The sequence below is a fragment of the Atta colombica genome, unplaced genomic scaffold, assembly GCF_001594045.1.
Source record: "Atta colombica isolate Treedump-2 unplaced genomic scaffold, Acol1.0 scaffold277, whole genome shotgun sequence".
Taxonomy (NCBI): Eukaryota; Metazoa; Arthropoda; class Insecta; order Hymenoptera; family Formicidae; genus Atta; species Atta colombica.
This window is the reverse complement of record NW_017259378.1, coordinates 1,654,713-1,666,193: the sequence shown is the minus strand read 5'-3', so window position 1 is coordinate 1,666,193 and position 11,481 is coordinate 1,654,713. Positions and strand designations below refer to the sequence as shown.

General features: G+C 33.0%; 3 protein-coding genes across 4 annotated transcripts; 1 reads left to right on the top strand and 2 right to left on the bottom strand.

Moving 5' to 3' along the window:
• Positions 1 to 348: 348 nt before the first annotated feature.
• On the bottom strand, positions 349 to 1,763 carry LOC108689834 (probable N-acetyltransferase san). The gene is made up of 4 exons (XM_018196776.1): positions 1,541 to 1,763; positions 1,219 to 1,375; positions 686 to 852; positions 349 to 608 (listed from the first exon to the last, which is right to left on the bottom strand). Exons 1-4 carry the CDS (start codon positions 1,546 to 1,548, stop codon positions 437 to 439), a joined length of 504 nt encoding a protein of 167 aa, XP_018052265.1. The 5' UTR covers positions 1,549 to 1,763; the 3' UTR covers positions 349 to 436.
• Positions 1,764 to 2,397: 634 nt separating this feature from the next.
• Positions 2,398 to 4,360, top strand: LOC108689832 (upstream stimulatory factor 2-like). 2 transcript variants are annotated; one of them, XM_018196774.1, is made up of 5 exons: positions 2,398 to 2,532; positions 2,745 to 2,815; positions 3,319 to 3,602; positions 3,709 to 3,882; positions 3,954 to 4,360. In XM_018196774.1, the coding sequence occupies exons 1-5, from the start codon at positions 2,492 to 2,494 to the stop codon at positions 4,176 to 4,178; spliced, it is 795 nt and encodes a 264-aa protein (XP_018052263.1). In that variant the 5' UTR covers positions 2,398 to 2,491; the 3' UTR covers positions 4,179 to 4,360. The 2 variants fall into 2 exon arrangements, with proteins under 2 accessions (XP_018052263.1, XP_018052264.1); XM_018196775.1 differs by lacking the exon at positions 2,398 to 2,532 and adding an exon at positions 2,541 to 2,671.
• A 1,584-nt stretch (positions 4,361 to 5,944) lies between these two features.
• LOC108689831 (V-type proton ATPase catalytic subunit A) lies at positions 5,945 to 10,885 on the bottom strand. The gene is made up of 12 exons (XM_018196773.1): positions 10,801 to 10,885; positions 9,439 to 9,538; positions 9,256 to 9,368; positions 8,822 to 9,187; positions 8,696 to 8,752; positions 8,531 to 8,625; positions 8,187 to 8,458; positions 7,894 to 8,077; positions 7,583 to 7,700; positions 7,227 to 7,507; positions 6,914 to 7,103; positions 5,945 to 6,807 (listed from the first exon to the last, which is right to left on the bottom strand). The coding sequence occupies exons 2-12, from the start codon at positions 9,518 to 9,520 to the stop codon at positions 6,715 to 6,717; spliced, it is 1,851 nt and encodes a 616-aa protein (XP_018052262.1). The 5' UTR covers positions 9,521 to 9,538; positions 10,801 to 10,885; the 3' UTR covers positions 5,945 to 6,714.
• Between the last annotated feature and the right edge of the window lie 596 nt (positions 10,886 to 11,481).

Here is an 11,481-nt window from a genome sequence, read left to right as displayed (position 1 = left end):
TATATATATATATTCAATGTTCAATCACGTATTCATTTCTTATGGATATATTTTTCAATGTGCATGTAATCGTTTTAATGCTACAATTTTCTAAGAAAACATGACTTGAATGTCGTACAAATTTTTAAATATATCTGAATAGAAAGAAATTGATTTGATGGATAATAAAAACAATGTATACAGAAATTGCAGTCGTACATTTTACTTTACAAACAAAAATTGTTTGCATATTTTTATCTGTTAATTTTTTGTCATAATTTCATATCTTAATCCAAGTATATATTTTTTTGCACATGCAGCAATATATAACATAAAGGAAAGATTAATTTGACTCACACCATGCAGATATAATATAAAATGTTTTTATTGATAGAACATGGAAACGTATGTAGATTCTAAATTATGAAAAAGATAAATTAATGAACAATGCTACTTATTAGTTGACTGTTTGATGATTCGTTTGATTTGTTCGTGGACGCAGCGTTTTCTGCAGCACATGTGCATCCGCTGGTTCTATTCTCTTATAATAATGCTCTTTAGTCTCGACAATCTCGAATCCGAATTTCTTATAAAAGTCAATCGCGCCCTCGTTACTTATTTGAACATGTCTGCGAATGTTGGATGATTATGTTAATTTAAAAACTTTCGAGATAGTACATCACAATAAAATGCAAGTCATACTTACAGGAAGATAGAATCGAAATTACCATCCTTGTTAACATAATTTAAAACATGCTGAACCATAACAGTGCCAATTCCTAATCTTCTATAAGGATAGAGACAACCCAATGTCATTATATATAAACGCCTAGAATTTTCTGAAGTATCTACACGGCAACAAACTGCTCCAACCTGAGAATCATGTCACAAATTAAAACTTAATTTATATTCAAATCAAATTTAGTATAATACAATAATCTTTTAACTTTCTTAGTCTGTGAAAAGTACTTTAATCCTGTTGTTCTATTCAAGTTTATTTGATTTAAAATGTTTTATTTATTTTTTACATGTTGATCTAAACGATGATTGTATAATAAATTTAAACAGAACAGCAATGTTAAATAATATAATAAAGTATAGGTTTTCTTCACAATTAATCTCTATCTAAGTTAACTGATTTTTATTATTTTAAATAGTGTAGTTCTTTGGATCATAACAATCATAAAGTAAAATTTAAGAATCGCGATGCTAAACGAAAAACACTAAAAGTCTATCTACCACAATGTCATTGTAATATGCTAGTTTAGCGAGTTCTCCGGCTTCCAGTACATCCTTGTAAAACTTTTCATTGTATGAGACTGGGAATACAACTTGATTGAGCAATTTTAGCTGCTTTATGTTATGCGGTGTCACGTCGCCCAGTTCTATCTTCGACCTGAAAATTGAATACACAATGATATTAAAAGTGAGAATGGCTTTTAATTCCAAATTTTGAAAACGGGAGATACAACGTTTCTTGCATATTTTTGAGAAAAGTCGATGAAGCGGGGAAATTCGTAATGTCGTATTGGATATAACCTCTAAAAGTTCGCGCGCTCACCTAGTCATCTTGACGGGTGACGAGATCTCGCGGTTTCAGCGGGAATGGATTATTGCGCGATCTCCGATTACACTGAGGAGCACAAAACGTAATCGCGTGACTTATCGGTTATTCACGCCTAAAGTTTCCGCGTAAAATTCCGGCGGGCAAAAACATAATGAAATACACGCGGCGCAGGGTAGTAGACCCTCGCGGAGACTGCGCCACTGCGGAGAAAAATTGGATATCGGATTCCTCAAGATGCTTGGGATGTCAATAGCGGTGGTGAGGGAATGACGGTGCTGCCCACGGCGCGGTGGAAGAAAAGCCGAATTACGAACTTCGCCACCTCTAATGTCTCACTTCTATAATTTTATAACTTGGTTTTATATGTCCATTTCTATCAGTATTGATTAATTTTAATCTTGATTTAATTTATCTTTTATCTTGTTCTTAGAACACTATATAAAAAGATAAAAAGTAAATTAAATCAAAATTAAAATTAATCTACATTTATGTAAAAAAAAATCTATCATTGAGGATCATTGAGACCTCTATATCTTTTAGACTGCACTAAAGCTTAATTTTCTGAATTGATTTTTATCAATTATAATAAAGATGTATATCAATCAGCAATTATAAAACTTATAATTATTAATTATTTCTTTATTGTAAGTAATTTTACATTACTTGTAATATTATGAAAAAGATAATTTATATAAATTTAACGTAAACAATATACGCAAACATTACAAATATAAATATTATAATTGTATACTGGAGTTATCGATGATGTCATTACGTAATTTGGGACATTACTCGTCTCCTCGTTGGCATGTCGTGGTGCGTCACTAGATGGTGCATGCGGCGCTCGACGCCATCTTAATGCACCACATGACCTCGTTGCCGTGTCCCGTGACCAGCTCACGTGAATTTCGACAAATTCAAACGTTTTTTTTTCGGTGCTGAGGAATGGACATTTTGGAGCAACAACTCGAACAACAGGATGTCAGGTAGCGTTTACACTAAATATCGATCGCACGGTATCGCAAACACATTCCTTTCCGTCTCGTCCGAGGTCTCCTCAAGGTCATCATCACTTAGTGCACAGTGCGCACTTACGCCGTAGGATCGACATACACAATCGTCGAAGTAATACACGTAGCGTGTAACCACGTTTAGATAAGATAATATCGCGTCTGAAAGTGTTATTTTGATTTTGCAGCACCGTGAAGAATGATGGTGGTGGCACGACGGGGATCGTGATAGAGGAAGCAGAGATTGTGGACTGCGAAGGTGAGAGCCATATTTTCGTAAGATCTTCGTCTTCTATTCGTAAACTATAACCAGTACTTATTACAAAGGCCGATATTCATAGTTGATTCTTGTTTTAAAATTATCTTAAGTAATGTCTTAAGATGCTAATACAGCTCTTTGATTGGTTTATGATTGTATTTAAAATAGTCTTAAATATAAGAATTGACTATGAATACCAGCCATAGTAGACATAAAATATTGTTTTATCATTATTTGATGAATAACAGAGACAGTTTTCCTTTTAAAAGATATAATTGTCAGGTATCATTCTATCTTTGTTAGTCATGGAATGCCAAGAAAGATAGGACATTTATATTAACTGTGTTTCCTAAAAAAGAAGCAGTCAAAGATACAACATTTGTATCAAATGTGTTTAAAAGAAAAGCTTGTACTAGCCTATTTCGATTAAACATGTTGACTTGTTTGATGATATTGTGCTGTCAAACATCAATTTTTACAGTTACGTATTCTGTTCCTCTTAGAACCTGTTGGAGATGATGAAATGCGTTATCCAGAAACTTTAGCATATCGAGTTGTCCAAGTGAACGGTACAGCAGCAATACAGTCGGCCAATGAAATAGAGATACCTGCCTCCCAACCGAATAACACTGTGCAGGTTTTAACGTCGCCTTTGAATGGTCAGTTTTACGTTATCGGGAATGCCAATGATGTCTTTACTACAGCTCAGACATCAAGATCCTTGGTGCCAAGAACGGCTACGTTGCAGATAGAAACTCCGAGGAATTGCACTGCTGGCTTGAAAAAGGTTTAATCATAGTTATATCCTTATTCTTTATGTAACTGATATATCATTACTTTATTTTTTTTAGTGTAAAAATAAAAGTTATTTCTTTTTTTTTGTTTTCTTTTAGAGAGACGATAGGCGAAGAGCAACGCATAATGAGGTCGAGCGTCGGCGTAGAGATAAAATAAATAATTGGATTACAAAGTTGGGTAAGATCATTCCTGACTGTAATACTACAACTAATACCACTGGCAGTAGCGGCAGCGGCAGCGGAGAAGGGAAAACCAACTATGAAACTCAGGTATAGCAGATTGAAATTTTTGTCGTATAATTGTTTAAAATGATATTGTATTAACGATGTTTCTGTAACAGAGTAAAGGAGGTATTTTAGCAAGAGCTTGCGAGTACATAGGAGAATTGCGTGCGGCTAATCAAAGTCTGAGCCAATGTCTGCGAGATAACGACAAACTACGGCAAGAAATCATATCACTGAAACAAGTAGTTACCCAATTGAAACGCGAGAATCTCCAACTCAGATCACAAATATCATCCTCGTCCCCGACCGATAGTACCGACGTTATACATTTGAGTCCTTAAGCTTCCTCTAATTCGTGAGTCAGTAGCTCTTTCTGTAAATATTAGAATTTATGAGTTGTGTCTTGTTTTACAAGGGAGTCTAATTCTGTTTTGTTCTCTGATGATTGCACCAGTCTTATCAAGTTTTAAGATATCTTGATTTTTTTCAAAATCAAATTTGATATTTTTAGTAATATAGTCATAACTACACATTTATATTAAACGATATCAATATTCTGAAAATATTCATGGATGGATTAATTTAAATTAATTTCAAATACCTTTTGCTTAGTAAGTAAAACATTTTATATTTTACAAAAGTTTCTTTCATCGTAGCGAAAAGTTTTTTTTTATTATTAAACCTATTTTTTAAGTGACAATTGAAAAATAAGTAAAAATTTATAATTATGATACAGTCAGAAATTCTAGAAAATCTAGAAGAATAATTTTATTCTATAATTACTGTGGGATTACAAACTGCACGAACAAAATTAAATGTATACATAAACTTATAAAAAAAATTTTTTGTCAAAGGATTAACTATTCATGTTAATGATGTGTAAGTAAAATATGTATATGCATATATATATATATATATGATTTTATATTGATTATATTATATCATATATACATATATATATATTGAAAATTTTTTTAATTTTTTGAAATATATATTTCTATACGTATTATTTAATAAATCGGATGAAATAGAAAAAAAAATATTTATAATTGTGTAGTTATGATTGTTACAATTAACTTTTCTAAGATCGGTATTTATAATCCTTTTGTTTTAAGTAATATCTTGATAAGATGTGGCTTTCTGATTGTCCATGACATTTTCAAGATTGGTAAAAAAACATGTTTTAAACATGATTTTAAATTATTATTTAAAATGTGTTCCAAACATGAAAAATATATTTAAAAAAAACAATGTTTAAAAAACTATTTTTTTTTTATCAACTCAAGCAGTTAAATATAAGAATCGATTATGAATACCGACCTAAGTATATACATAGACGTGATATGTCAATGTACTGGCATATGTTGAAACATCATGGCTGTGAGTATCAAACATTGACATGACATTCTATTCTTTTTTTTGGAAAAGTTTAACCGGTGCAGTCAAAATTATTTTTAAAAAAGAAATTTGCGTTGATTCACATAAAGAGTCTACAGATGACAAACAAAACACAGAGGTCGTTAACTATTTTTTATTTTTAATACTGTTTTCATAATTATAGAATAGAATATCTGATAGGATGAGTTTAGGATTTAAATTGTAATTGTGATTAATTATACATATGGACATATATGTATATTTACACATGTATGTGTACATACATAAAATATAGAGCAACGTACATGTGGCAATAACATATTTTTGTCAATACAAGATGATATTCCATGGAAAGACTTCAAAATTTTAATTCACCAAACGTTAGATATCGAAATGTAATATACCGTTAATGTACATATCGCGAGGTTATTGTTATACAATGATGATTAAAACAAGATTTATTAAAAGTGGTCTACGAAAACTTATTTGGCATGATCATATCCATATATCCAGCAAATCATGATCCTCTTGTGCATAATTTTATTGTATTTTTTTACATATCATACAATGGAAATGATATCGAAGTCAATGGAACACTCACAAGTTCTTTTTCCTTTCATATTTATCTTCACGATATCGAAGACCCTGCACCTTGATCATTTATCTAACATATCATATATGCGCGCGGTGTGTGTGTGTGTGTGTGTGTGTGTGTGTGTGTGTTCTGTTCTAAACTTTTAAATCATTAATGTTTGTAACATTAAGGTATAGTATGCTTAATTATGCATAACAGTTGCGATTATCGTTTTTCGCGCTTAAATAGTACATTATATGTTACAAATACTTCACAATCTTTTTGCAAGATAAGAACAGTCGTGTTATCCACATGCCATATAGCTGGTATATATAATCAAGAGTATATTCTCATATCATTATTCTAATTTGCGCGCGTCGAAACGGGCAGCTGTTTTATACTTTCGTTTATATTATACATTTACAGAAAACATATAGGAATTATTAATTTTCCCGATTATATGCGTCTTTAACAAAACAAAAAACGAAAGTATATTTCTACACGAAGGATAAAATTACTTTCTGATAATATCAGATTAATTACAATTAGCTCTGCTCTTAAGTCAAGCGATTTAACCCTCAGGAAGCGGAGCGTATCTTCAAATGTATGCTTCAAATGCATTTAAGAATGTCCCACTTTATTGTCACAATCGTCATGTACACGACATTCTCTCGAATATTTCGCTGCTTTATATGGTAATAGATTTCATCATAGCTTCTCTATTTACAATTAATTCAAACCCTTTCAAAGTTGACGTATATTCGATAAATAATATATGACATAATCGATAATGCTGCATGTAGTCGTATTTTTAGCAGATTGTCTGCAATTTATTAATTGGACCGGGACATTCTTAAATGTTAGAGCCAAGTTACAAGAACAATCAATATCTTAAAATTGCTTTTAACAAGTGGCAAGTTAGGAATTTAGTCTTCTAAATTCCTGAACGCCTGTTGAATATCTTCGTGCAGCTGATCAAAATCTGCCCTGATTTTCGCCTCGCCATCCTTAACAGGATCCTAAAAGTTTCAAAATTTTTTTTAAATAAAAAAAAAGAGGTACATTAAAATTAAAATTAAAACAAGAAGGGATTAGTCAAACCTTTGCACATGTTTAGTTACCTACCTTGAACTTCATAGAACTCAATTGATAAAGAATATTGCCCATACTGTCCCTAATGACATTCCATGTGATTTTGTTGTCTGACTGAGCTGTTGATTCCACTGCATGTCTTGCCATATCATAAAATGCGATCATATTTCGCAACATTCCCACAGTTTTGTAAAATGGACAGAAACGATCGTACGGTGAATAGCTAGAAAAAATTTAAAAAAAGATTCAAAAAAGAATGAAAAAATTCTTTCAAGTAATATTTAACTATTCATAACATTTATGAATAATACATTCATAAAACTTATTTCAAAACAATATGTCATACCTATTTTGTTGCAGAAAATCATCTTTCAACAATTTCGCTACTTCAAGTGTTATTTTATCTGTTTCGGCAAGCGAAGCCTTGCCTACCAATTGCACAATTTCCGACAAATCTTCTTCCTCTTGCAAAATCTCCTTCACTTTCGTTCTCAATGGGACGAACTCTGGGAAATTCTTGTCGTAGAAATCGTCCAGTGCTCGCAAATATTTACTGTACGATATCAACCAATTAATAGACGGGAAGTGTTTGCGTTGCGCAAGTTTCTTATCCAAACCCCAGAACACCTATAAATTAAATAATTTATTTAAAATATTATTTTATCAACATCTTTTTACTTTTTATGCAAACGTCTTTTATACCTGCACAATACCGAGCGTCGCGCTGGTTACAGGATCAGAAAAGTCACCACCTGGTGGTGATACGGCACCGACGATACTAACAGATCCTTCACGGTCTGGATTTCCCAAACATTTCACTCTGCATAAAAATTAAGGTCTAATATTAGTCGCATTGATTAATAAACAAAATACTATTTGTTTTAATATAAATTTCTTTCAAGATTGTACATATAATTAATATTATACGTTCTCTGTGATATTATAATTTCGAGGGAGATACTTGATTACATTAACCATTCGACTATTTTGTATATTACAATACAATAATATACCTTCCGGCGCGTTCGTAAAAGCTGGCTAAACGAGCACCAAGATAAGCAGGATAACCGGAATCGGCAGGCATTTCAGCTAAACGACCCGAAATTTCTCGAAGAGCTTCGGCCCAACGAGATGTCGAATCTGCCATCATCGATACATTATAACCCATATCACGGAAATATTCGGATAGTGTAATACCTGCGCCACAAACAAAAAATTATTGATTAACATAGTTTGAATAATTCTATTTGTATTACTTATATTATAATAAATTGATGCATTTTTCTTGATAATGCATTACATATACCAGTGTAAATGGACGCTTCACGCGCAGCTACTGGCATGTTAGATGTATTAGCGACCAGAGCGGTACGTTTCATGATGGATTCGGTAACACCCTCGATCTCTACTGTCAATTCAGGGAAATCTCGCAATACTTCGGACATCTCATTACCACGTTCTCCGCAACCGACATAAATGATTACATCGGAGTTAGAGTACTTGGATAAGGCCTGTGAGATGACAGTTTTACCGCAACCAAAAGCACCAGGAATAGCCGTAGTTCCGCCTTGAACACAACTGTAACATGCATGTTGAACATATGTTCCAAATATTTTTGGATACGTTTTACTATCCGAAGAATGTTCTTACGGGAAGAGAGAGTCTAAGACTCGTTGACCAGTGAGTAGAGGATGATTAGCTGGCAATTTTTCAGTAACCGGGCGAGGCTGGCGGACTGGCCATACCTGTATGCATACAAACGTAAATTTACAACATACAAAATTCTCTATATTTCGCCACAGAGATGTTTCATACCTGAAGCATAGTGTATTTTTGCCTCTCGCCATCGAATTCAGTCTCTAATACGATATCCTATAAGGATATTACATACATTTATGATATAAATTACAAAATGAAATTATGTAATAAATGAAATCTTACATCGACAGTATAGTTGCCAACGGGCGCAACATACGTGACTGTGCCTTTACATTTAGGAGGCAGAATCATCCAGTGCTTTACTAAAGTATTTTCGTGCACGACGCCGTATAAGTCACCGCCTGTGATATGGCTGCCATTCTTCACATTATGCGGATTAAATTCCCAAGTAGCAGTACGCGAAAGCGCCGGTACATTGATACCTTTCGGGATATAAATCGAGCTTGTGAGCTCATTGATGTCTTTTAATGGACGCTGAATACCATCGAAAATGCTACCAAGGATGCCAGGACCCAATTCAACAGATAATGGCTTTCCAGTGCGAAGCACGGGATCACCAACTGTCACACCGCTTGTCTCTTCGTATACCTAAATGTTATGGGATTAGTCAAACTATTTCTATGACGAAACAAATGTACACAGTTAACACTTCTTACCTGTATCGTAGCCATATCACCTTCCAATCTGATAATCTCTCCTACCAGCTCGTAATAACCAACTCGTACCAGCTCGTACATAGCCGATCCAGCCATTTTTTCAGCGGTAACCACTGCAACAAGAAAATGTCAAGTAAAATGTGCAGAATAAAGTAAGGTGAAATTCATGTGAGAAGAACTAACCAGGTCCAGATACTGCATAGACATATCCGAACTTGCTCTCCCGTTCTTCATGTGCAATTTTCAGCAAACTCTGATTCGTCATCTTGAACACTTAATTTATCTGCAAAAAAAAATCGTATCTAATATTAAATGCATTGAATAAGTTTGAATATTTCACTTTGTAGAAGACAGAAAATTATCAAGCTAAGAAAATTATAATACATTTATTTTTGTTGCATTTTTTACATCTTAACATAAAATATAGAACTTAGAGAAATAGCAGAAAAATGTAATTTAAACAAGATAAAAAAAATGTGTCAATCTACATTTTAAACATTAATTATAAAATTTTTTTACTTTAAAAAATCCAATATTTAAATAACAAGTAACATAATTGTTTTTTTATAAAAAAGTTTTTACTTTATCGAGAGTTATTAAAAATATATCTTATCATGATATCTAGCATAAGAACACAATTTTTATCTAATGATTTTTCGAATATGATCTAACTACTCGCTAGTTTTAAATTGAATGTCACAAAATGCAAAAAAAAAGAAACGCATCGCTATCGCGTAAAACGTTCGTTACATTCTTAATTACCTTAGTTCAAGTTATACATAAATGTGCATCAATAATACAATTTTACTTTATTTCCCCGCGCTTTAAATTTTAACAAACACTTGTTGTAAATATATTAAAATATACTTTAAATAATATTTATTTAAATAAAAACTATACATCAATTATAAGAAAAACTTAACTTAAGATAAAAAGTAAGAACATGATACAAATCCTCAAAATATAACAAGCGAATATAACTTTCTTTAAATTGCGCTTCCTGCGTTTTCCTGTAATTTTTTCTTTTTCCATTCGCATCACAGGAGAACGACAGAACTTGATAAATATATCGTTCACTATAAGTTAAAATAAACAACAGAAAACAAGGGCTGATTATCAATCATTATGTGTAGTCCAGTAGAGACGAGAAGATGATTTATCAAAGAAACGCTGGCTGTGCGATTCACGTGAGCAGGCCATTCAAAAAGTAGGCGTAGCCCCGCGAAGATCGTAAGCCGTCTGCTAGACGAAAGTGAGATTCTCTCGTCGAAGACGACCGTAATCGATCGCGTAAAGCATCATCGTCAACGGTCGCCATACGATCAGCGAGCCACGTTTTTCCCAATCGGAAATCGATTGGGAATTTCGTGAATTCGCGCCCGATCGGGGAAGACGATGGCGCATACAAAGTGCCACCGGATCGATATACTATAGCACGCTCGTTCGTGCACGGATCTCCGACGGAGAAACGTTGACTCGGAAATCATCCGTACGAGCGACAAGACGTTGGTGGCCACGTCAATTGACTCGGCCGCAAATACTCACGGCGAGAGGTGTGACGTTTTCCAGCACAACAAGTCCAGCCAGCAACGAGAACTGTACGTCTGTCTCGCGACTCCGGTCTAGCTATCACAAGACAGGTCAGCTGACTCGGTGCTGAGTCGCGTGCCGATTCTCAATTATTGGGCGCGCACGCGCGCATTAAGATGGTATCCGCATGAGAGCTATGGCGGTGAATTGTCCTCACATTCGAATTATGTTAATATTGTTCCTCCTTTTGTTATTCTTCTTACATCCATTTCTACTAATTTTAATTTAGGTTCAATTCACTCTTCATCTTTTTTTAATTTTTAAGTATTAGAAAAAAATAAAGAGTGAATTGAATCGAGATTAAAATTAATTTATATTGGTGAAAATGGATATTACAATTCCTATAATAAATATAAGGAACATTCTCTCTTCTCTCTGTATTTATAATATATGTATTTATAATATATGTAATATAATATATGTATATTTTTAATATTTATATTTTTAACATTATATTTTATTATAGAAACACTAATTATTCTCTCACATTTGTTTATTACTCGGAAAGATTTTATAACTATATTTTATAAAAAGAAAAAGAAAATATAATTCTCTTTTTCTTTATTAATAAGAGGAAAATGAAAATAAAACGAAATATTTATAGGGATTTAAAGAGAGGAATAAAAAGAAAAAGTG